The 27123-nt window shown below is 37.2% G+C and overlaps 2 protein-coding genes across 10 annotated transcripts; one reads left to right on the top strand and one right to left on the bottom strand.

The window, feature by feature from the left end:
- Positions 1-189: 189 nt before the first annotated feature.
- Positions 190-15312, top strand: CAPN10 (calpain 10). Of its 9 annotated transcripts, XM_050902337.1 has the most exons (15): positions 190-253; positions 341-548; positions 1914-2045; positions 2283-2479; positions 3785-4002; positions 4570-4711; positions 6254-6420; positions 6989-7272; positions 7770-7972; positions 10097-10352; positions 11433-11632; positions 12237-12282; positions 14121-14146; positions 14365-14474; positions 14586-15312. In XM_050902337.1, the coding sequence occupies exons 2-14, from the start codon at positions 405-407 to the stop codon at positions 14438-14440; spliced, it is 2091 nt and encodes a 696-aa protein (XP_050758294.1). In that variant the 5' UTR covers positions 190-253; positions 341-404; the 3' UTR covers positions 14441-14474; positions 14586-15312. The 9 variants fall into 9 exon arrangements, 8 of the variants coding, with proteins under 8 accessions (XP_050758294.1, XP_050758292.1, XP_050758290.1 ...); XR_007767001.1 differs by lacking the exon at positions 14586-15312 and having other exon boundaries at positions 14121-14273; positions 14365-14394; XM_050902335.1 differs by lacking the exon at positions 14121-14146 and having other exon boundaries at positions 10097-10149; positions 10267-10352; positions 14365-15312.
- An 849-nt stretch (positions 15313-16161) lies between these two features.
- LOC127020061 (cytochrome P450 2J2-like) lies at positions 16162-25295 on the bottom strand. Its single transcript, XM_050902488.1, has 9 exons — positions 25125-25295; positions 23889-24051; positions 23199-23348; positions 22045-22205; positions 20333-20506; positions 19957-20098; positions 19108-19295; positions 18105-18246; positions 16162-16340 (listed from the first exon to the last, which is right to left on the bottom strand). Exons 1-9 carry the CDS (start codon positions 25293-25295, stop codon positions 16162-16164), a joined length of 1470 nt encoding a protein of 489 aa, XP_050758445.1.
- Between the last annotated feature and the right edge of the window lie 1828 nt (positions 25296-27123).

Raw genomic sequence — 27123 nt, 5'->3', positions numbered from 1 at the left:
GCTCGTGGGTAGGAGGAGGTGTGTGTGGAGGGGGCCTTGTCGGGGCTGGTTGTGAGGAAGGGGGTGTTGGTGGAGGGGGCCTTGTGGGGAGGGTGCGCGTAGAGGGGCGCGGAAGGGGTCTAAGTGGGCTCCTGGGTGTAGGTCTCCTCTGAGACCCCCCTTCTCTTTTCCAGCAGAGCGGGGAACCTCTAGGGTGGTATCAGTTGCTGAAAGAAGCCAGCAATGGCGTGGTTCAAGGTGCTCCGTGGAAAGAGTGAGAGGCTTTCTGTTCCTAAATAAATCTGTCTTGCTTATTTGTTTCTCAGTTACAATTCCTGAGTAATGCTCGCTTGTATTGTAGGTTGGTGCTTGGCAATATAAAGTCGTGGAAATAGCCGGCAAAGCTACTTAGGATTGTGTTGAAAATGCTGGGAGAGAAAAAGCAATTAGTCGTGAAAAGAGACCTTTACACAGACCCCACGTTTCCAGCCAGTGATACCTCTATATTTTTTGATTATTGTACCCCGCTTGCCCAATTCAGAGGCGAGATATCTTGGTTGAGACCTAAGGTGAGTTTTAAGGTATAAAAGACTGTGATTTTAGCAGAACTGGACTTTAAGGTAGTAAATGGTAGTTAGGATTGAATGACTGCTTCTGGGTGGTTTTATTGTTTAGAAATACAGAAGTGATAAAACCAGTGTATGTCAGTGTTAACGATATATGAATTATAGTTTTTAAGTCTGGGTGCTTGTTTGTAGGTTTGATTTAAATCCTGTTGTAGAACTTTTGAATTTCATGGCACTAGTAGAAATTCAGGTATTTTATTATAAATATGTTTCATTGTGCAAATAATGCCCATACCAAGTTAAAAAACAGCATTATGTCATTCCCAAATTTTTTGATATATTGCATAACTGTCTTGAAAACAAATAACTGGATTTAAGAGTTTTTCAGAAAGATACTGCTTTATTTTTTGCTATTGTTGATTTCTTTGATAACAAGAAAGAAAACTTTTTTAAGGTTATAACTTGTCATATGACTTGTATTGCTTTTAAACTTACAGCTGGCTCTCAGAGCAAGCCATATGAGAGCTAAAAAGTTTAGAGTGCATTTCTGCAGTACATTCATTTAAACTGAAGTATTTATGATACTGCCTTTGCGGGGGGGGGGGGGGGCAAAAAAGGCTATAAAAGTGTAACGGAGAAAAAAAGCATGTTGTCTTTAGTGGTATTGTTTTTCTGCCCTGCATCTGGGGATGGCTGTAGAACAGTGATAGAGCTGTTGGTTATCAGAGAGAATTGGCAAAAAAAGGACTTCACGGAGCCCAGTGTGCAACTTTCTGCTTTTTTAGCTTACACCTTGATTACTACTGAGGGCTGGTCAGTTAATTTCCATCTCTTGCAGTGTTTGCAGGTGAGAGAAGAACCATTTTAAAAACTCACTTTCAGATCTGATTAAGCGTTCAGGACTTTGCATTTGAAATTACCTCTTTTGCTACCAAGTAATCTATTTTTATTTGCCCTAGGAAAGGTTTTTCTCTTATGCTAATTTGGAGTTTTTTGTAACTTGGGATGTGCGGTTCAATGTGAATGGCATCAGTTCTATCACAGTTGATCATGTGTCTAGCAAGGAGCTGATGAATTATGTTGTCTTTCACTTATTGGTGCCTCTGCTAAGGTTGCACCTGATGGTGACATTTGTGTACTAAAATTCATGTGGGAACTAGATTTACCTCACATAAAGTACCTGTGAAATAGCCACAAGGCAGTAATTTGTTATTGCTTGCTTAGGCTGTGTCTGAAAAGGAAATGTTCTAGAGGTAAAAATTCCCTTATTTTGTGAGAGGTCTCTGGAGCCCTCCCATTCCCTGAAACACAGACTTCCTTAGAATGTCATGCAGGATTTGGCTTTAACTCCCCTTCTTTTAATTTTAGGACATTTGTTCTACTCCTCGGTTATTTTCAAACAATCTGCAGGATGTGCAAGTGAAACAGGGAATTTTGGGAGACTGTTGGTTCCTGTGTGCCTGTGTAGCTTTGCAGAAGAGTAAATACCTACTGAATAAGGTATAGAGAAGTTTCATGTTTCAGAAGTTTTCTTCACCTAATTTACATTTGTATATTGTTCTTGAATCCCAAGCCTCTATATGAGTATCAGTTTTGTTATGCTTAATTTTACTGGTTTTGTTGTGGTATTTTTTTCTGTGATTATTACAAATGGTTGATATTCAGCATATTTTAAACTGGTTTTGTTTACAAAAAAAAAGTCATTATTTGTCTTTGATTTTGGCTTTTGCCATCTAGGTAATCCCTCCAGGTCAGCCCAGCTGGACAGATGAGTCATATCAAGGCTGTTTCACTTGTCGAGTCTGGCAGTTTGGACACTGGGTGGAAGTGACCATTGACGATCGTTTGCCTTGCCTTGGTGGTAAACTCTGCTTTTCCCAGTGTCAGACAGAGGATTTGTTTTGGCTTCCACTATTGGAAAAAGCTTATGCAAAGTATGTGAACACTGTTATTGAGGGAAGTAAAGGGATGTACAGTACCTGTATACCTACTGCTTACTTATTTTATCTGAATGCTTTGGGCGTAGATCTGTGTATTATTCAATAAAAACTACAACGGCTGCTAGCTGGGTTGTGCAGAAGTCACTCTTTAAACTGTAGATCTGTAAAGTGCCTTTCTAGTTGCATATGAGGTAAGATAGTCTTAGGGAGAGAATTATGATGAAAAGTAAGAGCTGCAGTGAATTATCAGGATTCAAATTATGTTCATGAAGTCACTATCCATGGGTCATCTAATTTATTAAAGGGAAATATTTTACTAGTGCAGCATTTGAGGGCAGCTGAGGGCTCAATGAGAAGCAGAAAGCATGCAAATATTTTCATGGAAAGCAACAACATTACGTAAGTTTATACTAGTTGAGGCTCTGGTTGTATGAGTTTCACTGCTCTTTTGCTTAATTTGATAGTTTATTATTTTGAGAAGAAACAACCATATTGTTATTGTATTTGAAAATGCAGCTATTTTATGACACATCCATCAAAATGCTGTCCAGATGGACAAAACAATTTGGAGACAAGGTGCACTGGTAAGATAGACCTCAAATGTCCAAAAGAACTTGGACGAAAGATTGTGTGGTTGCCAGCAGAGGGCAGAAAAAGACTTTAAGTATGAACTAATTTATTCAACTGTGGATACATTGAGCAGAAGTTGTGAAGCAGCAATGGCATGTTAAAGCTTCTCTGTAGGTTTGAAAGGTAATATTCTTTGTTTTCTGTAGAGATCTTATCATTGTATCTTGTCTTATTATTCTATTACAGTCTTGATTTCTTTTGTTATCTTTTGCATCCGCTGCATCAGGTAGGGTAGTCTCTTGATTTACTTAAATTGTTGAAGGAAGTTCTACTCTGGTTGTTTGTGCAGAGTGAACAAAGAATAATTGAAGAAGAGGAAGAAATGTTATTTATTTATACAGAATGCTGTTAGTATATCACAAAAGATCATGTAGTGCACAGATAATAAGGTACAAATGACTAGTACTAGACTAGAGCAGTTTCTATATAGGATGGAATGAATTGTAATAAACTTCCCATCAAACAGTGGAGTGTCTGATGGCTTACATATTCTTTGGATGCTGTATTCTGTGTAAATAAAATAGTATGTGCTTTCTCTTGCCTACTTGGGGATATGAGGTAGGGTACGGTCATGACTGTGATATAGAGTGGAGTTGAAAGTACGTAAGAACCGTGTTTCTTTAGTTCTGCTGTTTCTAGAAACTTTTCTTGGTTTTTTTATTTTTATAGAGTGCATGGATCTTACGAACAGTTGTGGGCAGGACAGGTGGCAGATGCTTTGGTTGATCTGACTGGAGGAGTTGCTGAAAGATGGACTCTGAAAGGCCCTGGAAGAAACATGGAGAAAGAGAAGGCTGGCATGGTTTTGGAGAAAGCAGTCTTTAGGAGATTAATGAATCTGAAGGAACAGTGTGTAATAAGCTGCTCAGTCCTCAATTCCAGACAAGGTAGTAGTAAAGTTCTAGACATTTTTAAAGTAAATGTCTCTATTTAACAGGAGTCAGAGCACAAGGCAGCCAGCAAATGCATAGTGCTGATTCTAGTACCATAGGAGTTTCATGGTGCAATTTTATATAACCTTGGATAAATAAAGATTTAAGGATGTTATTGAGTTCAGGATGGAGGGTGCCTTTGAGGAGTGCTTTTTGTATTAGATGCTAATATGGTCAGTTCTCAAAAACAAACGCAGACCCCTCACCCCCCGAAAAAGCACTTAAAAAACAACCTTAAAAACCCCAATGAATTTCAGCACCAAGAATTTGTAGATGTTTGAGATCAAGTAGTGAGTTAATACGCTTTAAAATTTTCATTTATTTTATTTCTATATAGTCACAACTAAAATGAACTCTTTGCTTTTTTTATGCTGTTTTTATACTGATCTAAAACCAATTTCCTTTTATCTCAAAATTGCCTTCTTTCACAGGGTAGTTTAATGTCATTCATTGTAAAATATGGAGCAGGTTCTCTTGTTTACTTTCAAATGTTTGTTTGGTTGGTTGGTTTTTTTTATTCAGGTGCAAGCGAACTAGGAGAATTTCATGCCTTTATTGTGATAGACATGTTGAATCTGTCTGAAGTGTCAGGCAAGGAAATCTTCCTACTACGAATAAGAAATCCTTGGGGGAGGCGGTGCTGGAGAGGTCCATGGTGTGAGGGGTGAGTACGTTTATTTTCATTTGGAAAATCATTTGTGAAAGTCCTGAAGCACAAAGCATATCTATGTATTGGATAGGCATATATTGCTAATAGGTTATAGCGGAGGAGGGAAACTTCAGTTTGTATGCAGGTTTTTAGAGAGTTCAGTAGTTCACACAGTTCATTGGTTCTAAGGCTAGTCATTTTGATCTATTAGTTCTGGTAATCTAAATTTTTTTTAATACCAAATTTTTTTTGTTTATCAAAGCATCATATCTTTTTGTAGAGATAAACTTAAGATGTTGGTTTATTTTCTGTCTCTGATTTTCGTGGTGCTTTTTTGTTGTTCTGCAATTGATCTAAGTATCTTCGCTCATAAGATGTTTGTGACTTATTAAGTAGTCACTCAGCTTTACTCGGCTCTTCTCATTTGATCTTGTCTCAGTTGCGGAGGACAAGCAAAGGAGTATGTATAAAACAATATAGCAGAAGGAAAGATGATTATGTTTTTTGCTTGTGTGCTCCATTTCTGTAGATTAATATGAGTAGGAGAAGCTGGAATCGAGTTGATATAAAGAAGAGTAGATATAAAGAAGAGATCTGTTTAAAGGAAACACAGAAATATGTTTAGCAGTTCGTATAGCAAAGTGACAAGAATGAAAGGGCAGACCCTACTAGCTTATTTTGGAAAGTGTTAGCATATTTAGACTGTACAAAAGAACATACAATTCTTGACCCAAGGAGCAAGCTTTCAGCATTAAAATATGGTAACAATACGATTGTGTTAATAAACGTTTTAGAGAAATGGAGTTTTTTCCCCTGACTTGAAAAGATGTCTTGATCACATTAATTGAGACTTAAGTTGATGTTTTTTGCTTTTGGCAGAGTTTTGGTTATACACTTGGTCTCTTGTAGTTTCTTTGCCAAACAGTAACTAGCCATGTAGTTGCAAGAGAATAGCATTTCATTGGGTGGCCTTAGAGCCCTGTTTTATTCAAGTGCAGAACTGTTCTTTGTTGTTAGTGAAACAATCGAAAATGTTGAAAGTACTAGCTTTTAATGGGCCCTGAATAATGAGGTGTTTAAATTCTTGGTTTATCATGACTTAGCCAGCAGACTCATCGGATAACGAGCTGCTTCATATAGACAGTGGTTTTTGATGTTCACTGTACAGCATTAAAATTCTTTCAGAACAGTCACTGTGCAGCTTGTTTTACTTTTTCGTTGCTATTTTTAACAACTGTTAAAACCTTGATTTTTCTCTCACACTTTGGACTGTACTGTCTGTTGTAAGCAAAGTAGCTATTTCACCTAGAAGTATGCTGCTGTATCCAATCTGGTGTTAGGTTATTTCTAAGTTTTCTTTGATATGTTGTGATTCATGCTTCCTATTATCCCTCTCACTGACAAGGAATGTGTATACAGAAATATTCAATGCAAGTATTTGACAATAAAATGAAGAAACCTCTTCTTATTGTCCTGCTCCATAGGATATTTGATAGAACATTGTTATGGAACTTTGTTGGGCAAAGAACTAAATGTTAACTTTTGTCTTATGTGCAGTGGTCAAGGATGGAGCCAGCTAGATCCAGTAGTCGCCTCAGAACTGCTCTCTCAGATCCAAGAGGGAGAATTCTGGGTTGATGAAGAGGAATTTTTCAGGGAATTTGATGAGATTACCATGGGCTTTCCAGTCAATGAGGAAGGACAACTTCAGAGCCTCTATACAGGTGTGGTATGAGAAAACATCTTTCTTGTACAAATAATGTTACGTCAATGGGAAAGACTGATTTGAATTGCAAATGGATGCAACTAGACCATAATTTCTCTTTCTCAGTCTTTCCCTCTCCTTTAGATCCATAGGCCTTTTCTGTTTCTGCTGGGAAGAATAGAGGGACAAGAGGAAACTGAAGATCTTTAGAGGACTCTGTGATATTTCTCTGAGATCTAGTTACCTGCCAGTTTGTCGAGAGATTAGTGTTCTCTATCTAGAAGGCTGTTGTTCTAGACAGCCTTGTGATTTTTTTTTTTTTTTTTTTTTTTGGATGGGAGATAAACTTCCGATTTCTAGGAACAGTTTCTTGTTGTAAAAATCATGTCATCAATCTGCCATTACCAGTTGTGACATTCATTCTCATGCCTCTCAAGATGTTGATCATGAATATATGCTTGGAGAAAGTGTCAGGGCCATGGCAGCATGTTTTCTTGGGCTGCGGGATCTCTGCCATGTATCTGTTGTATAAAATTAAGTAGCCTCTGGTGTCTGAAATCCGCACCATGTTTTTCTTATTTTGTTAGAGAAAGTGCTGTATCACTCGCAGAATCTTTTTGGATCCTGGGTGAGAGGCCGGTCTGCAGGTGGCTGCCGTAACAACAGCAGTTTCCCTACCAACCCTAAGTTTTGGCTGAGAGTCTGTGAAAAGAGCGAGGTGTGCATTGCTCTGCTGCAGAAACACAGGAAATACAGTGCTGACTGGGCCGGAAGAATTAAAAATCTGACTCACTTAGCAGAGGAAAATCTATCTTTGACTGAAGGCACACAGGGGAAGAATTATCAGGCTGTGGGACTGCACGTCTGGAAGGTAATACGGGAGTGACATTTTTGTTTTTGCAAATAGAAGTTTTAAAGCATTACTGAAACATATGAGTAAAATCATTCATTTCCTACGGCAGTGATATGATTCAACTGTTCACGCATTTTACATCTCTGATTTATGTTAGAGTGATCCTGTTTATCTCACAATGCAGTTACTGTCTGTACAAACTGTTAGTGGACTAGTACTTTCTTCTTATCACTGAGTGCCAAGTAGCAGAACTTCTAGCACTGTTCCAAACTAGCGCTTGACATTTCAGGCTGATTATTTGATGACTATTCCTAAATTTACTCCTCCTGAATATTAACTCTTCCTACTCCTCTTTGATGTTCAGCTTATCTGGTAATACTCTCCTCCTTACTTGTTTCCTTTTGTGAATGTATGCATGTTTAAAAATGTTTTAAACAATATTTGATCATTTTTAGTTTTATTAAAAACTCCTCATTTTCCCTAAAACACCATGCATCATTATGCATCTATTCTAGGTGGAGAAGAAACGATTTAACCTTCCAAAGACCCTCTCTGCTCCTCCAGTTGTAGGTACCGTCTGCCATTCCTATGACAGAGAAGTGCATGTATGCTGTGACCTTTCGCCTGGGTTTTATCTTGTTGTTCCCAGCACTTTTCTGAAAGATGCAATAGGGAATTTCTTGCTTCGTGTGTTTTCAACGGGAAGGATCTCTCTCAGGTAGGTTTAAAACAGAAAATTTCTTACAGTTGTTGACATAAACAAATATATGAAGTATAGCACTAAGTGTAAATGTTCAAAATGTTTTTGAAGGATTGTGCAGAGTACCAAGTAACAGCATTGTTTTGTCTTTGAATTCATGTAAGTAGTGTTTGATCTCCTTGGTTTTTGCATGAAGCTGCTACTACCGCTTGTTAAAATATCAGTCAGAAGTAGTCAGATGAGTAGCATCTTGACTCTAAACTGCAGACTAGTGTTTTGAGAAAGTGTGTATTTTGTAAAAGAACTGAATAGGTTTCTGCAGAACATGTGTCTCAACGTGTGGAAGTTCTTTCTTAATGTATGGAAAAATGAAGATGTACCACAGAAGTTAAAAGCAACTGTTACTATTGCGATCAGCGAGGGAAAAGGAGAGCAGTATATTATCCTGTGTGCTGGAAAACACATACTAGCAAATTGCCTGACATGCAACATTGTTATTAGTGAGCAGTACAGCTTCAAATGCAAATGGCTCATCAGCAGTGGACTCGGTGTAATACTCACAGCTCATCTTTTCAGGACAGGTGTGGAAAATAGCACTGGCGTTTACACTGTTGTCTTTAGCTGAACGAAGAATTGTTTTTTGAACGAAAGCATACAACACTGACAGTACAGCTGAACTTCTTACTTGTGAAGGCCTCAAGAAGTTTACCAGCATTATGATAAAATTCTTGCAAGGATCACTGCATATTGTGTTCTAGCTGATCTTTCCTCATAACTTATGACACCAAATAGACTTTTATAATGGACTTGGAACAATCTTTTCCTTCTGTATAAAAATGCTTGCTTATACAACAGGAAATATCAGCAATGTCAGTCCAGTAGCTTCTGATGACTTTTAACTTTTTTAACTGTAGCTGATTACATAGCTATCTCAGCACTTAAAAGTCAATTATTCATGAGCAATTCTGTATTGGTGACAACAGCCTTGAAATAAATACTTAAGAAGACACAGTGATCAGTAGGTGTGTCGAGTCAGCAAAGTTGTACCTTCTTCCAATAAACCTGAAAAAAATCTGAGGTTGTCTAACAGCTTGTGCCAGGTAAGCTATATACAGAGGTAAAACGTACTGTTGGCAACATATTTAAAAGCTGTTCAAATTTTTTGTATTCTGGTAGTATACTATCAACTTGTATCTCCTTGGAAAGAAGCTGGAAAGTCACACTACAAAGCCAGAACATGCATTAATCATTTACTCTGCGGAATTTGGAAGCAAGGTGGCATCAAGTTTTAGACCGAATAAAAGTCTGCAAAACTGAGGCTAATTTTGCTGTATGGGTGGAAGTTGTGTACTTCTTACCGGCAATATATTTGGTTTCTGGACATATTTCGTCTGTAGAACATGCTGCATTTTCAGTGATGGGATAAAATTTGTAGTATTGCTGTTAAGTATAACACTTCCTCATCTGAAACAGAGGTGCCAGCCTGGATGTGTATCTAGAATGGACAATCACAGAATATCATAACAGCAACAGCTGTTATGCATTCTCAACTGGAAAATTGGAAATAAGAACACATGGTATGTTTCAAGTTATGCTGAAATATGGCTTCAAATGTTGCACAATTGATAATACTAGATTTTTCATATGGCTGTGAAAAGCAGTGCTGGGCTAGGATCAAAATAGGGTTAACATTACAGTGATCAAGTCAGCAGGTAAAATGGTAGTTTCCTCTGATTAAAGACATAGTGAATAGAGAAAAGAATGCAGTGTGTGCTTTGGACTTACTGAGGTGCTCATGTGTACTCCAGAAGACACTCAGTTGTATTGCTTTCAAATGGGACAAACAGCACAAGGGTATTGAGGAAAAAATATGTAAGCTGCATTACTTCATGAATGTACAAAAATCTTATCTGGTTTTAGTGCATGGTTTGTATATGCTATGTTGTTCTTCTGGAGTTCTGTGAATTATCTAAGGACTTAGAGTTGTACAGTTCTCTCTTTCTCTGTGCTGAAAGTTTGGAGGAATTGTATTCATGTAAGTTTATGTAATACTAGTTCATTTTTGTGAGCTGGTGCTCTAGATTTTGTGAAATCATACAGGTTTTATACATTTTAGTTTCTTTTCTCTCTTACATTTGATAGTGAGCTAAAGCCACCACCCACAGATGCCGCCCTCTGTGAAGAACTCCCAGCAGGTGAATGGGAGACAGTGCAGCTGCATGGATGCTGGAAAAATGGGCAAAGTGCTGGAGGTAGCAGGAACTTCCCCTCCTTCCATATCAATCCCTGCTTTCCCCTCTCCATTCCTGCAGGACCAGGAAAAAGCAGTGTGAAAGTTACCCTCCGTCAGCACTGCCAAGATAGCAAGTGTCGTCCAATAGGTTTCCATATTTTCCAGGTAAGACTTCTGGTCAGTTTGATTCCTCATTTGCCAAGTGTGAAGGTAAGCCTGTCAGTTCAGTGCTCCTTGCACTTGGCAAGGGACGTGCTGCTTCTAGGAGAAACACAGGCTGGTCCTGTGAAGTAATGCCCGTGAAAGATATGGAATAACTACATGCTAGGTGGCATAGTAACCAGATAATTGATTCCACTGAATCCTTCCAACATTCTAAATTAGTTTTAGAAACTATGAACTCCTTTGAGGATTTGCAAAGAATTCTCAGTGTCTTAGTGGTTGAAGACCAGACTTTTTGGTAATTGATCATGAAAACTTACTTTCTCCATCTCTAATAATTATTTACTTGTCCGTTGGCAAGTGGTGTTGGATCCACAGACAAGATTAGAATTCAAAAGGACTGATACGTTGAACAGATGATCTGAAACAAAACAAGATGTGATTTGATATGGACAAATACAGGTTGTACACGTATGTGCCAGTGATCAGCTGCATAAGTGTAGGATGGGAAGCTTCTGGTTAGGTGGATACTTTGCAGAGAAAGCTAGCTTTATTTTCAGAAAACGTGCTTCAAAAAAGGTGTGCTTAAATGGAGAGTCTGGAGTTGAGGATTAGGAGTGATCATACAGCTTCAAATATACAATATGTGAAGAAAGATTGAAAGAATGGCTTTTTTCATGCCTATAGGAGACTGAGAAGTCTAATATGAACTTTTAGTACAGGAAAGGCCACTAGAAAGAGGAAGGACATAGTCTGTTCACCATATCCGTGAGGTGAAAAACAAGGGCATTAGGCTGCAGCGAGGAAGAGTGAGGTTAGACAATAGAAAAAGCTTTTGAGCTATGTGGGTAATGGGTTGTATAAACTGTCTACAAACATGGTAGGAATGATTTATCTGTACTTGATACTGCCATCTGGGCTTTCTGGAAGCCTTCCCATCCCTCTCATATAGCTCTGTACAGAAGAGTGAGTATTTGGAGTGGAATAGATATGGAACATACCATGCTATGGTATAGCAGAAATTTAGCATTGTGAGGCCTGAAACATATGAAAAGGTAGGCATGTTTTCATTCTTTTGTGCAGGTGCCTGACAGCAGCTGGAAACCACATACTTCCTCCTTTCTGCACTTGGAGCCACTGGTTAGCTGTGTACCTCATTGCTATTCACAGGAAGTAAGCCAATTTTGCAGACTTCCTGCGGGAAGTTACGTAATTATACCTTCTACATACTTGCCCAATACAGAAGGCAATTTTACAGTGGTCATAGCAACCAAAATAGACAGGTAAAAATATGTTGCCTCCTATTTGCATTTCTAGTATTCTTAGTGCATGCATTACAGGATGTTTGGAAACAATAAATGTAGTGACATGTCTTCTCACTTTTGATAGAAAATAATCTTTTTTTTTAAAGTCTTTGTATTGCTGTTATGTTTGCAAGCGCTGCTTACTGCTTTGACTATGTTGGAAGAATGAGTAAAAAGAAAGTATTTGTAATCTTGCATCAATTACTGAATAATGATGATGTCTAGTGCTGGAGAAGATGGCACTACAGCAACTGAGCGTCAGCTATGTCCAGATATTAGGATTTATGATGAAATTTTACTAAGCCTTTTAATAAGCAGGGTTGTTTTTTGAGAAGCTGCAATCTGTTGCAAGCCTTATTGCAGGTAGTTCCTCCTGATGAGAATAGTAACAGGTCTGAATCAGAATTTGTAGATTCCATAAGATTGCATTAAGAGTCCATAAAACTGCGTCAATATTCCATAAGGATGTGGAACAAAGCCTAGCATAACAATCTTCTCCTTTTGAAGTGGGATAAATGATTGTTGTTTACAAGATCCCCCCAATGCTTTGTGCAGAAATAAGTGTGATTTTGGTTTTCAACAGGAAGCGCATTCACAGCCGGGAGACACTTGGACAAGTATTGCAAGAAGTAAGTGATACATTTTTAATTTCAGTTGTTGTAAAGGTGTCGCAGAGACATCATTGAGGCTTATGTATTAACTAATATTGAGAGTCATGTACCAGTGGACTGCACTTCGAATCTTCTCATTTACCTGCTGCAAACTGATAATCAGTAAAGCAGTTAATCTTTGGGGGTTTTTTTGTTTCTCAGCCAGAAAAGTAGCATTTGTTAGCAGCTAACAAAATTTGTCTTTTCACACCACTCAGATATGCGGAAGCTTCTGTATAACTATTTTATAAAGTTATTATTTACTCCCTCAAGTCTTTCCCCAGTACCTACCTCTGCTGTAACGTCTGTGAGAAATTGGACTATTAGTGATGAGTAGGTGGTTTTACTTGACTTTTACATTTGCTTTCAAGAGTGTAAACACTCTTTATGCATTTGGATATATTTTGGTGTATTCATTGTTGGTGTCACCATAGATCTGCTAGCTTTAATTATATATTGTATCCTTCCTCCATCTGATTGGCTTTGATATTAATTTGGGATCCGACATATTGCGATTTAGAAATTCTAATGATATTATAATGTTGTAAAGACTTAAGAAAACACAGCAAAAAGAGAAGAAAAGCAAACAGGCAATCCAAAGATTAGCTTTCACCACACTAGAGTTTAGTTTTTTATTTGTTTCCTTACAGCCAGCCCATGTAGCATCCTACCATTGTAATCCTTCTTGGTGTGTGAGCCGTTCTGATCAAGTTAATGCCACCTATTTAATATTTTGGTATTGTGTTTTGCTTGCTTAGATATGCATGTAATATTGAAGAGTTGGATGTGAATGCTGAGTACCTAATACTTATGGTATTTTTACTGGGTGGAGAGGAGAACTTTGAATGTATTATTTTAACAATTGTTTAAAGATACCTGGTTTGGTTGGTGGATCAAAGCATGCCCTTGATAATACTCTGCTTATTAGGTGAGAGCAAGACCGTCTAGATACTTGGCTCTTTCCCTTTGAAGTTTTAATAAAAACAAAACAAAAATCTTAGGAAAAGCTCTTCACCCAAGATTAGAACTGGTTTACTAATTTTCTTAATCTAGGTCATGTTGACCAATGATTACATTTTGTCCTTAACATCACACCAAACAGTATGGATTTTGTGTGCTTCACAAAAATGGGCAAAGACCTGTGTGTACTTTCATCATGGTGCTTGTCACTTTAGTATTTAGGAGCTGAAGTAAGTAATGAAGTCCTTTATTGCTGCTGTTTTGGAAACAGAACATTGCAAGGCCATTATTACAGAAGGAATAAGTTCTAAGATATTTCTTATATAATTCCATGAAAACAGTTGGACTTGGGCAAAGGGTGCTCCCTGATGTCAAGGGAACAAACAGTTTAGATTCTTCAGGACTTGAAAAAGAAGAATTTGGAAATGGCAGTTACAGTTTCCTTATCAGTGGCAGAAATTAATGTCTGAATCTAATCTTCAACACCATAGGCATTTCTAAAGACTGGACTTTAAATCATTCAGTGTTTTCAGGGGTTTAACCTCTGAAGGATGTAGGCAGTCTGCCTTACTGAGAAGTTGTGTTATTGATTTCTAAGGGGTGCATCACAGCAGAGCTGGATGGCAGTGTATTTTTATAAAAGTTGGTGTATGTGTTTTCTAATTACGGAAGTGATGGGATTTATGAGTTTCAGGTTTTTTAAGATGTTTCACAGGAAAAGCTTGCATTTTGTCCTTAATTTCTAAATCTTTATTTTCTCTGATTTACTTTAATTCCTTATGAATTTCTTCTCTTTCTTGACAAAAAAGTTAACTCATGAAATAGCTTTTTTTCCTGCATTGTTCATTTTCTTATAGATTTCATTTACAACTGTGATGAAAAGGTAATCTAGAATTCTCACACTGTCATTTCAAGAAACATCGGAAAGCCGAGGAATGCCTCACCTCTTGCTGTTTTCAGTTTTAAATGGAATAACAAGAAGATACTCTTAGCCCAGCTGTTTTTCACTGGTACCAACTGTCAGGCCTACGACGACTTCTTTGTAAAAATACCTCCTTAATCATGTACACTCTGAATATTTGTTCTTCCCGTGTTTTCTAGAACCAGCATTGTACAGCAAATCATAATGTACCTCAGTTCTTCAAAAATACAAGTGAAGAATATGTGCATGTTTTAACCCAAGCTGCAGTTTTGGAAGAAAACCAGAAAACGTATGTGCATAATGAAATAATATTTGGGGGGGCGGGAATTCAAGCTTACAGAATAACTTCAGGAGACCAAAGGGGTAAACATAGAGGAAAGAAACTGGAGTCTTTTTTCAGGTAGGACATACCTCAAGAACCATCAAAATACACTGGAGTAGAGAAAGTCCAAGCTTGTATCCTACACTGCCAGTCATGCTGCTGAGCACTTTATCATGGGCCCTTTATTGAACCATGCAAATGGTGGGTTGAAAAGAAAGATTTTTTCTTTTTTTGGGTGAGTTTTTCTTTAATGAACACCACAAAGGAAAAAGATAAGACTTGAAAACTTTTGTTTATGAACTATCAGGTCAGACTGCTTTTGTAAATCTGTAAGAATGTGTTTTATGCGAGATCTGCCCTCACTGTAAGAAATACAAAGTTTAAGAGATTTTTCTTAATTTATGTTTGAAAGTGTTTCTTATTCAAGGAGGATTTTTTAGATGTTATATTTTCCTCAATAAAAATGGAGTAATGTTGAAAGTTTTAAAATGTCTTCTATTAAAAAGGTGAAAACTGTCAATGATGTCAAATCTGCATTTGTTCCGCAGTAGCAAACTTTACAGTGTGTTAGAGCCCTGGGGTTTTCACCAAATGGAAGGGAATAATTGGAAATATTTGAGAGGAGAATCAAGTCTTCCATTAGTTTTATGTCTGAGAAATATGTAATATTCTACTTCTGCTTTTAACTACATCCTACCATAATTTATGCTTGCTCCTGTTGAACTTTGAAAATTGAAAGCATCTGGGATGCTTGCGGCTGAATTTTAAGTGGTCAAAACGTTCCACATCTGTTGTGGAATGATGAAACAACAAAAGAAAACACTGTGAGTAATAAACCTCTGCTGTGCCTGCTTTAACAAATGTTGGCATCTTCATTTATTTTCTTAATTTCTTGAAAGGCTGTTCCTTTCCCTTCAAATAGGAAATTATAATAGTGTTTCTAAACAGAAGAAGGAAAGGTTCATGAAAGCACCTGGATCCGAGAGTTGTGATAAAATAGGAATCAGACACTGAGGAAGTAAAGAAAAAAGGTGTAAGGATTTCTAAATGGACTATGATTATAAGAGGCCCTGTTCTGCAATCATTTATGTGTGTGTGAAGTTTATACTGCAATATATAATGCTTTTTGGGAGTGTGAAAGCAAAAGGAGTCAACACTAAGCGTGCATACTCTGCTGCCTTCTGCAAAAGGATGTAAGAAAAGACCTTCTGTGAACAGAGAGGAGTAAGAGCGTACTGGAGGAAATTTTTTTTTGATTCAGGCATCCTTGCTGCATCAGAACAGTTGTGCCATTTTAAGAGTGTGATACCTGACTGAGCACATATGCAGGAAACTCTGCTTGATACAGATCACTTCTCTAAAATCCTACATCTAATTCATTGCTATCGTGAGTATGAAAATACATTTTTTTGGTAACATATTATTGTGTACTTGTATATGCCTAAGATGTGATTATATGAGCTTTGGCAAGTACACTACTAATTTAAAAAAGCACAATTGTATGAGGTCAGACCTCCTAAATAAAAACACTCGATATTAATTTGCTATACTGAGCTACCTACATTTGAATACAATTGCGATAGTGATACATGTTTTTAAAGTATCTGCAATTATTGACTGGTTGAAGTCCCTCTGCAGTGTAGTATGTTGCAGACTAGCGTGGAATAGCACAGAGTTTATATGGATGTGGCTGCAGTATCGCACCCAAAATGTACTCCAAATTGATTTCCTTTACTCCCTCGGGGAGCTGGAACGTGAATGCCCGAAGGAGGTTGGTAAAGAAGACGAACAGTTCAACTCGTGCCATCTGTTCCCCCAGACATACACGGTGCCCTGCAGAAGAAAGGGAAAAAGAGTTAGTTGTATAAAGCTAAGTTCTGAAAAAGAACTTCAAACAAAATTCTACTGAGCTCTATAAATTCTGTTAATGTAAGATAACTATTTCCTGTTTCCTTCTGTAAGGGCAGAAGATGCCTTTGGAGGTGGGGGGAAACATTTATTTAACTGAGAAACTGTACATCTCTAATTATGTCAACTGTTTGGTTTGGTTTTTGGGATTTTGGTTTGTTTTTTTTTCCCCTGGAGCATGTATGAGATTCTCCCTTTCCATTTTTGCTTCTTGCTCTGTGAGAACCATGAATTGCTTCTCAGTTAGGCCGGATTTTAAAAGGCTTCATATACTTCAGCGTCTTATCTTTGGCTGTTGAGGAGGGAGGACTGGAGCCTTGCGGGATGCAATTCGGAAGCTAAGTAGAAGGATGTAATCAGGCTTTCTTCAACAGAAATTAAAAAGGCTATACTGGGTCCTTGTAGCCCTCTATCTCTAACACTGTCCAGGAGCAGATGTGTAAGCTAAGGGAATGAAACGTAGGCATGTGCAGTGATACATAGACTCAGTGACTCATTTTGGCATATTGTTGTCACAGTATATTTCAGGATATCTATATATTCCAGACTAAAAAAGAAGATACATATTCAGGATGTATAAATACTCAGATTATATAAACAGAAAACAACCAAAGCAAGTTAAAAAAGAAAACTTCCCATGCCTGGGTTGAAAAGGTAGCCTAAATTAGTTGTCTTGATTCATGTAAACTAGTGGACATTTGGTGAGTAAAGGAGGTAAGATGCTAAGTACCTGTTTTGCAAATATGACTTCAGGATTTACAGGCAATTTGGGCAAATGGTTTTAAAATCTGGATTTACTATGTTTAATCTGGCTGCTTTGTACGTTACTTAGTATACTATTTGCTTTTTATCTACAACAAATGTATAATAGTACAATGTCACAGTGACATAAAAAACCCCTCAGCTGTTTCCAAGTATTTTTATTGTTTAATTTTTATATTTTAATTTTCACTAAATAATGCCAGCTTCCTGTTTTGTGCTGCTTTTCTTCATAACTTGTTTATTGGAGAAACTGGTAGTCTAGAGAAGCTCTCTGAGTTATGATTTATACTGCTTTTCCCTTTTCTTTTTTTCCTCTCCCATGTCTTTGAATTGCTGCATTTGGCATTGTAAGTTAGGTAAGTTGTACACTGTAATATGCTTTTGAAAAGTTAAATTTTTTTTTTGGTTGCCTAATAATATTCTACTGAAAAGACTGGATTTTGCTAGTTTTCTGGAGATACAAGAGAACCTGATGCTAGACTATTACTGTAGAATTTGGGAGACTGAGATTTGGTTTCCTGCTTTATCACAGATTTTCTCTGTATATTTTGACATATCATATTTCTTTTGTCTTTGGGTTTCCTGTTTGTAAGGTGAGAACAGATTGATTTTCTGATTTGAGAGTGTTACCAGGATTTAATACATTAGGGACTAAGGAGCTCAGATACCCTTATAGTAGTAACCGTACATACACCAAGGAGATAGCGTTATGTCTCTTAGCCGTACTCATCCTCTGTTTGAATGTATGAAAAATATAAAATGCAAGACAATATTTGTGGCTCTTACAGTAGAACAGCTGACTTTAAATCTTTGTGTCAAATACTTTTTTATAAAAATATGTTTTTAAAATTTTAGAATTTAGAAATAGTGTTTTTAGTCTTGCTGCAAGAAGCAACAAACAGGAATATCCAAAGGTCAGGGCATTACCTGCTGAGAAAGGTAAGAATGCCTCTTTGTTCACAAAGTTGCCGTCCAAATCAAGGAAATGATTTGGGTTGAACTTCCAAGGGGTCGCCCAGTGCTCAGAGTCATACACAACGGAGTGCAGGTTTGGCAGTACAAGTGTGCCCTGCAAGAAGCAGCAGAGATTATATTTTCCATGTATGATTGATTCTTTTTTTGGACTTTCCTTCTCTCTAATAGATAATATGTGATCCTGTGCCTGCAGCCTAGTGTTTGGATTCAACTCGGTCTTTTCCTGTGCACATCCAGGCATAACAAACCCTTGTATCTTCTGTTTGTCATAACGTATTACATGTTTGCCTTTGCCTAAGTTATCTTCTTCAGGACTACTGAAGTGTCTTCATGTCTAAGCTAGAGCGGAGCTTGGATTGTTTTACATACTTGCCAGACTAATCGTAACACCTTCCTTTCTGTTTTTTGTACTCTTCACTGGATCTTTTAATTCCATCACATCAATTTTATGCTTAATATATTTGGGACATTTATATCATGCCAATGTGACTGTCAGATCTCTCACTGTGGTGAGCTGCCATAATTTTAAGTGTGTGTGTGTGTTTTTTGTGTGTGTATGTGTTTGTTTTGTCAGGAATGACTATAGGTTGCTCCAGGCTGCTCCCTTATGTGTGAAAGTTAGCTGGCTTGACAGTCATTAACCTCATTTCTTCATCATTCCTTAAAACACATGTTCTGCTTTGATGCCCAGACATCATCTATATTTAACTAGTGGGAAGAAAGACTTCAGTTTTGCTTATGTTTGCAACTTGTGCTGTTAGCCTTTTCCCAAGCTTTCTTTTGCATCTGCTAATGTAGACTTAGCCCTGGTTCAGAGCACTCAGCTTTGTTTCACGTCTGTGACATGCTACCACATGCTCCCTATGCAAAGTTAGGAATTGTAGCAGCTAATGTCATATAAATACTAAATATTAATGGCTCAAAGCTGTAAGAAACACGGAGGTATACTCTGTACCTTTTTAATGTGAAACCCCAGCAAAGTTGTATTCCTCACACATTGTCGAGGGACCCCAACAGAAGTAATGTTGCTGTACCGCAAAGCCTCATGAATCACAGCATTTGTATAGGGCAGTTTTTTACGGTCTTCATAGCTGATGAGATGGGAGGGTTCCAGAACAGCCTCTATCTCTCTTTGAACCTTTTCTGCAGAAAAATGAAAATATTTTAACTTTTTTCCCCTTTTTTCAAGCAGATGTCTATATAAGTATGGTCTAGGACTGGGGAAAAAAAAGAAATCATGTTGCTATGAAATGCATTGGCATGTGGTTTGACTGCTGTGTTGGTTTCAGTCAATCAAGAAAGTGCATATCCCCAAAGCACACGATGATCTCTTATTTTAGACACATCCCACTTGGTGCTGAGGATAATACAGTTCTGTGTTTCAAAAAAAGGATTAAAATTTGAAATTACAGCTGTAATTTCTGTTATATTTATAAATACACATCAGACCAGGTATCTTTTTAAAGCTTTTCCACTTTGAAGGTTAGGAAGAGACTAGGTTGCATATGAAGTGTCTTTAGCTTGTTATTCTGTCTTTGCCATCCCCTTCTAGTGAGATAAAACAGTGGCTACTACTAATTTCTGCTAGTGTTGCTTCTTAGTGAGCTGGTGGGGAAAGCACATGTTTGTTTCATGTATTTAACTTTCATTTTCTAGATCTCAGTTGTTGATGTACCACCATTCATATTCATTGGTAAGGGGTATTTTGATGTATTGCAAGTGATTGAGCTAATACTTACACTTTACTGATGTTCATTATGATGTAATGTTGAATGCAGTTCTCTCTGATAATGCTTTTGCTCACCTTGTATGTCTGGGTGTTGTACCATATAGAGCAGTGCCCAGAGAAGGGTGGTACTTGTTGTTTCTGTCCCTCCCAGCAAAAGATCAACCACAGTCTGAACCATATTGTCTTTAGTAAACGTAGAAGTAGGGTCATCTTTGGTCTGTAGGGTATATTCACAAGAAGACTATGAAGTGGATAATTTCAGACATTTAATCTGTTGCGTAGAAATTGTCATTGTTTGATGAAAACAGTGAGCAGCCCACCAAAACAAAAATCTTCAGTGCTAGACAAATAAAGCATGCATATAAAAATTCCATAGCAGTTACTTGAACAGCAAGTATTTGTAGTAGGCATTGAGGCCAAGGAGGGGGTAGTGTGATAAACAGATACGTACTTTTGTTATTTGAGCTAGGTAGAAGTCAATGAGATCCTGTGGATCACCCGCGTTCTGTCTCTCATGAGTCTGGACCTCTTTCATAACTAAATTGTGCATGAAGTCATTGTATGCAAACACTTTCTGATGAGATCCTGGGAGACGGTGCATAAGCCATGGGAAAGCATCATACATCTGTGATTTTAAACACAAAGGAAGAAACATGAGCTCTTTTAAATTGAGAACCCAATTCTGATTTCCTGGTAACTCTGTGAAGTCACTGCAACACATGAGCTCCTAATTAGGATGAGAGGCAATAGACACAAGTCAGAGAGAGATTAAGTACTAGGAACAGGTTTCCAGAAAGTCGGTGTGGAATCTCCATCCTTGGAGACTTCAAGACTTGACCAGACAAGTCCCTAAACAACCTGATCTAACTAGGCCTGCTTTGAGCATGGAGTAGGATTAGCTGACATACAGAGGTCCCTTCCAATGTAAATTATTCTGCATTTCTAAGAGGGATTATGAAACCTTTACATTGCCCTCTAAGTCAACTGGCATTGAGGAAAACTTGTCTGATATTTGTTAATGAGCTATTAGTAATATGCAGCAGTCTAAATTGTTATGATCAAGTTGTCAATATTCAATAATCACACTTTCTATCCTTAATAGATTGGTTGAAGACTGAAAAGGTATAGAAGCTGACTTGATCTCTCAGTCTTAGAAGGCTTTCCTCCAGGAGAAACTGGCATGTGTATTTGTTGAGGGGGAAAAGTAATTATTTTCATTTCTTTGTATTGTGTATGTTTTGTGAATGGACTTCAGTCTCTAGGACTACTGGCAGAACCTTTGTTTTATTTATGGCCTGTGATTAGGAATCTGTTGGCCAGTGCAGACTTCTGCATCCCTGTCAGCTGACCAAAACGTCAACGTCGTGTAATAGTGGATATCGGGTCACAGGAGAGAAGGAGAATGATTATATTTTACTTTTTGGATGCATAGCTAATAATGCAACAGGGGCTTCTGAAAATGGGTGAATCAGAGTAATTGAGGGCTGAATCTGGCTCACAAGCAGATTTTCTCAACCTTGATTTTTACTCTGATTTTTTTTAAGGCATCTCTGTAGGAAAGTGTTGGAGAACCTGATAGTGCTATAGAACGCCAGTGTGCCAAAATCTGCACAACATAAGCAATAGCTAGGCTTTCAAGAACTGAAAAATATTCTTCTTGATGTGATGAAATTGTCACCTGTGTCTTAGAGGAAGCTCAGAATAACTCAGATCTTGGTAATATGAATTATATGAGAAGCAAGATATCTTCTCAAAAGAACAGGACTTTGAAGGCTTAGTTCTTATTAACTGCACTTCCGTATTCTCAAGATTAAACGAAAATTAAATTTTAAAAGTCGCTTTCATTTTAAGACTTAAGAATCTTAACGTACACAGTACTCTGCAAATGATTACTCATTTGAAATACATTATATATTTTGGAAATCTGTGACAACCAGTGATCTAGAATTTAAATTTTAGGACACATGATTTACTGACATAAAGAAGAAATATAAGGCAGTACTGACAGATACAAGGTATGTATTAATTTATTACTGCACAATGGCTTGCACAATGGTATGGAAATGTTTGGGAATAATCGTCACTGACTTTTAATTTGTTTGTTTTGATTTGTGAAGTGCAAATGCACTTTACGGAATAAGAACAAGAAAATTAGATTCTTACCCTGCCCCAGATAGTAGCTTGAAAGTAGATCACAAAATAAACAGCTTTGATAAGTTTGCTGAAAGATTCATCCTCACTGGAGAAGCGGTGACCAAAAACAACAGCACAAATTATATTTGCAATAGCATGGACAATGAAAGTGTGGGGGTCGAAAGGTTTGCCTGTGAACATAGAAGGTACTATGAATATTTCTGAATTGACTACAGTGAGAAAATTTTTCCCCACAGACTGAAAAGGTGAAACTCGCATAATGGGGTGGAAAACAACTCCCATTAAAAAAGGTTAAATCCAGAAAAAATTAAGTACACGTTTCAATGGCTAGGACAACCTTTGAATTATACTACTATGCAAAATGGTGGATTATGCATCTCTGACTTCAGTCCGATGCTAGTGTTCCTTCTTGGAAAGACTAAATACAATTATTGAGTTTAGAATTGAGGAAGGATTGCATGGAAGGTAAAGATTTGGGCTGTATGGGGACTCAGAGTTGATGGTTTGTTCATATCTTGCATTTTAAAGATGTGTGAATATCTTGCTCTTAGAAGAGAGACGGGCCATTTTGCTGTGTCTAGTCCAAGAGAGTTGGAGGGAGACCTTAGGCAACTTCTCTGTGTTTTCACATCCATATGGAACGCAATGTGGGTGAGGGATTTGGCTGTTCAGAATATTTATATTTAATTGCTTTATTTTGGCATCTTGCTAAAATCCTATTGGTTTCTATTTCATCCAAACCTTAAAAAGAAGTTTTGTTGGACCACTGAATGATACATTCCTTGTGTCAGGGTTCTTTCTCTGCCAAATCCTAAAGGCCTGCTGTCCTAGAACAACTTGCAGCAGGGCACAAATTGTGTATTTTATGGAGAAGGACATAGAGTTTTTCTGTACTCCTTGAATGTAAGAGTTGTTACCAGCTGTCCCTAAGACTGTGTTGATAATAAACATTTTTTTACTATCTTTATTTTAAAAAACAATTTTATATTGCCCGCTGTGCAGACAAAACATTTTTTGCAAAGAATGCAATTAAGAAGCCAGTAAAAGTCCCGCTGATATGAAGAATATCTATATTACTTGTAAAAATGTGTTGTGAAGCTTTTATTCCCCTAATCTAATATATTTCAGAAAAACTCTAAGTGTTATTCTGCCAGTGAATTTACCTTTTGTGTTTGCAAAGATGTCGACAAGGTGACAGGCTTCAGTTTGAATTTGATGCTCCAAATTGTTCTTACCAAGTGCCAGGCTTCTTATAATTGTCATGCCAAAGCGCCTCTGTTGCTTCCAGGTGCGCCCACTTGTCAGAAAAATACCTGAGGAACACAGAAACATTTATTTCATTGCTGGGAAGGGAAATTCTGTCACTGCAGGAGGCAAAATTCGATTTAGATTAGGTTATATTTCACTAACAAAGAAGATACCATGATTTCAGATACTGACTTTTGGTCTCTAACTTCGGCTTTTATGACTCCCAGCTATATAGCTGCTTATAAATGTGACCCTGGAAACTGAGTGGTAGTGGGTTTTGGTAAGGACAGAACAGCTTTGTCTATAGATGTCTTCTACATGAATAGTCTTCTGTCTTAGAAGTGATACAACTGAAAGGCAACTCTGCTAGGCAAATATTCCTTTGAATCTATTGGGAAGAAAAGAAGTCAGTAGTATGCTTTGTAAGAGGAGAAATTTTTGTTTTTTCCTTTTCTTTATATGTTAGCTCTGCATGGAACCCTTTTGCTATGTAAGCCCAGTTATGTGCTTGTACAGCAGTTAACTCATGTATGTGTGTGTATATAGGAAAGAGTCTTTCTTCTTCACATCTTGTTCATATTTCAGTATTGTGTAACATCTTGTACCTTTTTCACCCATCATATCCCTGTAGAATGGGGTGAGAGGTCTTCCGGAAACTTCCTCTGAATGGGTGACGATGCCATCTTTTACTGCTTTGTAACCATTTAGTACAACCATAGGTGTCTGTCCCATCCACAATGTGTAGATATTTCCATAGATGTTGGTTAACTGAAGAGTTAATAACAGTAAATTAATAAATATAAACCAGGGAATGCATACACTTAAATACTAATTTTAAGAGTTTTCTGTAGTTGTAACTAAACCTGTTTGGTGACATCGAATTGAATTACAGGTTTCAGAAAAATTTAGCCTTCTGTTGTAACGTGCTTTGGGAACAGAAGATAATCATACTTCATAGAATAGATACGAAGGACATCTCTCAGAAGACCACCTCTGAAAATTTCACAGAAAGAGAAAAGAGAGGTCTCCTCTGTCAGCTCAGAATCAAAGAACAAATGAATACAGGCAAAATCCCAGAGCTAGTCTGTTTATTTTATTAATGAACCAAAATTATTGTATTTTCTTGCCTCTAACTTCTGAAGAAAGCAAAGAAATGTTTTTGCATTCTTTCCTATAGCTTCCATGTGATTTTTCATATTTTTCTCTATTGTCTTTCCTCAGATCATACTTGTATTTTTCCTTAAAATAGTTTGAAGCAAGTTCCTTACTTTTTTTAATAGTTTTAATTGGTTTATAAAGGAATCATGCTGTGAACATAACAGCAATCAAATTTTCCTGCTCTGTTTTAGTAATAACCTGTTTACTGCAGACAGTAAATCTTTTTGCTGTACAAATAAGGAAAAAAGAGTCAGTTTAGAGTATATGTTTGGTCTTCTAATGGAGATCGGACCACTCGTGGCCTTGAGATGTTCCAGTGACATTGCCGTCAGGCAAAGGAAGTTCTACTAGAGGTGGTTTACAGGGCTAGATATCAACACAGAAATAGAGAATGAAACTGTCAATGGAGTATCATGTTATTGACAGTGCTTGTGATAATGTTATACATTGATGTTACTATATCCAAAAGAGAAAGAAAATAACAAGGAGTAAAGCAATTACAGTGTTTATTACTCAGAAATATTTTTAATAATGCAGAGTCCTTGGATTCTTTGAAATTGGCTGATAATCAAGCTTGAGGTTTAAAAAAAAAATAATTCCAAGTTTAGACTTTTCCTATGCAATGTACAATTTAAGTTAAAATAGATTCAGACTGATTTTCAACTACAGAGTTAAATAAATACCTTAGTGAGAGTTTCTCGACGAAGTTTGAAGTCCAGCAGCCACAAATTTCCAATGATGGGGAGGGGAACTGGTCCTGGAGGAAGCTGGGTACGCATCCATTGCAGCTTTAGGAACTGCAAAATCAGGAGACATACTACTAGAGTTATAAAAAACTCAGCAATCCCCAACATCTTATCAAAATTTTAGCTTCTCACTGTTTTGTGGGTGGTTTTGGTTTGTTTTTTTTTTTGCATATGAATTCTTCTGAAAATTTGGAGTTGTGTAGATGAGTTTGCTTCTACTGAAGTCAAACTCTTTCTAAAGAATAGAAGTCTGCTTTAGCCACCTCTCTCTCTGACAATCTACAGTTTTCCCAAGCCGAAGTCCTTAGAAAACTGAAATACGTGATCCTTTGCAGTTAGCCAAGCCACACCTACTCTCCTTTATGATCTGTAATTGTGATCTGTCTCTCTTTTCACTTAGAATTTTGTTTCCTTCTTAGTATTGATACTGGGTCTAAATGCTAATTATTGAACAGTTATCCAAGGATATCAAGTGTTTTGCATAATGGTAACACCTCATGCAGTTTGCTGTAGTTCAACATAAAATACCAAGGATGCATTACTTACTACCTTTCTGACATACTACAATCATTATGTGGTTTCTTTTATATAAGAAGAAGAATCTACACAATACCTGTCTGTTAGGATATGGTCTCTGAGATGAAAAAGAATTGAATTCATGCAGCATAAAGCTAAATTAATGTCTTTAAAAAAAAAAAGTGTAATTTAAGTATTAGGACAATATCTACTTACCCATTTTGTCATATTCTAGGTTAAGTTACAATATTACGCAGAACACAATTGAGAGATTATTGTTCTGTCCAGTGGATTGTATGGTGTTTTCTAAATTTTGTTTTATTTATTTTATCTTTTTAGGATAAGGATTAAAATTTCCTGGTGCAAATTTTGGAGGTGAAAAAATGCACAGATTCTATTTTATCTGTGAAAAAGAACAAATAAACTGAAGAAAGAGGCAAAACTTTTAATCTTTATTGATTTGTGGACCCCATAAGCTTTCCAGGAGAGGTTTGTACCAATGTGTAGCAAATTTTAACTTAAGAGGCTTACTTTTCTTATGTGTTATTCACTGACTTTGATGTAATCTATGGACTACAGTAGGTTGCTTTGAAAGTTTTGGGAATCTCCACCACTGGAAAGCAAATAGAAATGGCATGGTTCTGGTGTTTTGGGATAAGATGATGGATTTAGGTAATCTCTTCAGTCTCTGTTTTTAGATAATTTTTATTTATTATTATTCATTTGGGACAGGATTTCAGACCTCATCTCCCATTTTATCTACTCCTGTTGGGATGGCGAAATCTGTTGTCTCTTAAAGCTGCTTCTACTCCTTGCTTTTTCGGCCCCTAGGCAATGTAGAAATTGGAGATCTTGCTGATTTAGAAGTGCCGAAGCAAGTTGCAGGAGTGAACCTGGAGATGACTTAGGGTGCCTCTGTCTGCGAAGTAAATTGTCAGGAACCATCTCCTTCAGAATTTAGGAAGCAAAGGAAAGATGATGTATGACTCTCAAACATATGTGGGACTTCCCAGGTTCAGTCATATTAGTGTGTATGGTGCTTCAGCCTTTGGTCCTAAATACCCTCTTTTAGCTGAACGTAAGCCTTAGCTACCATAGTTTACATCCCTTATACTGTGACTGTAAAACCGCTTGCTTTATCTCTGGATTATTTGGTGCCCTGTGGGTCTCTGTATGAAGTCTTACTTTGTATAGGGTTTTTTTTTTTTATTAGCTGATATATTACATTGGATTTTTCAACACTTTGATCAAGAACTCAGCTAATGTTATATCTCAACACTTTAATCAAGAACTCAGTTAATGTTATGATATATCTTCAAGTAAGTATGAGATTAAGGGAATCCATACAATTGTACATCTTGCCTGTTTTAAAAATTTTATCATAATTTCTCTGAGCAGGCTTGCTGAATTTTCCAGTCTG

This window comes from Gymnogyps californianus, chromosome 10, assembly GCF_018139145.2.
Source record: "Gymnogyps californianus isolate 813 chromosome 10, ASM1813914v2, whole genome shotgun sequence".
Taxonomy (NCBI): Eukaryota; Metazoa; Chordata; class Aves; order Accipitriformes; family Cathartidae; genus Gymnogyps; species Gymnogyps californianus.
Note: the sequence above shows the minus strand (reverse complement) of the source record. Positions and strands in the feature narration are given on the sequence as shown.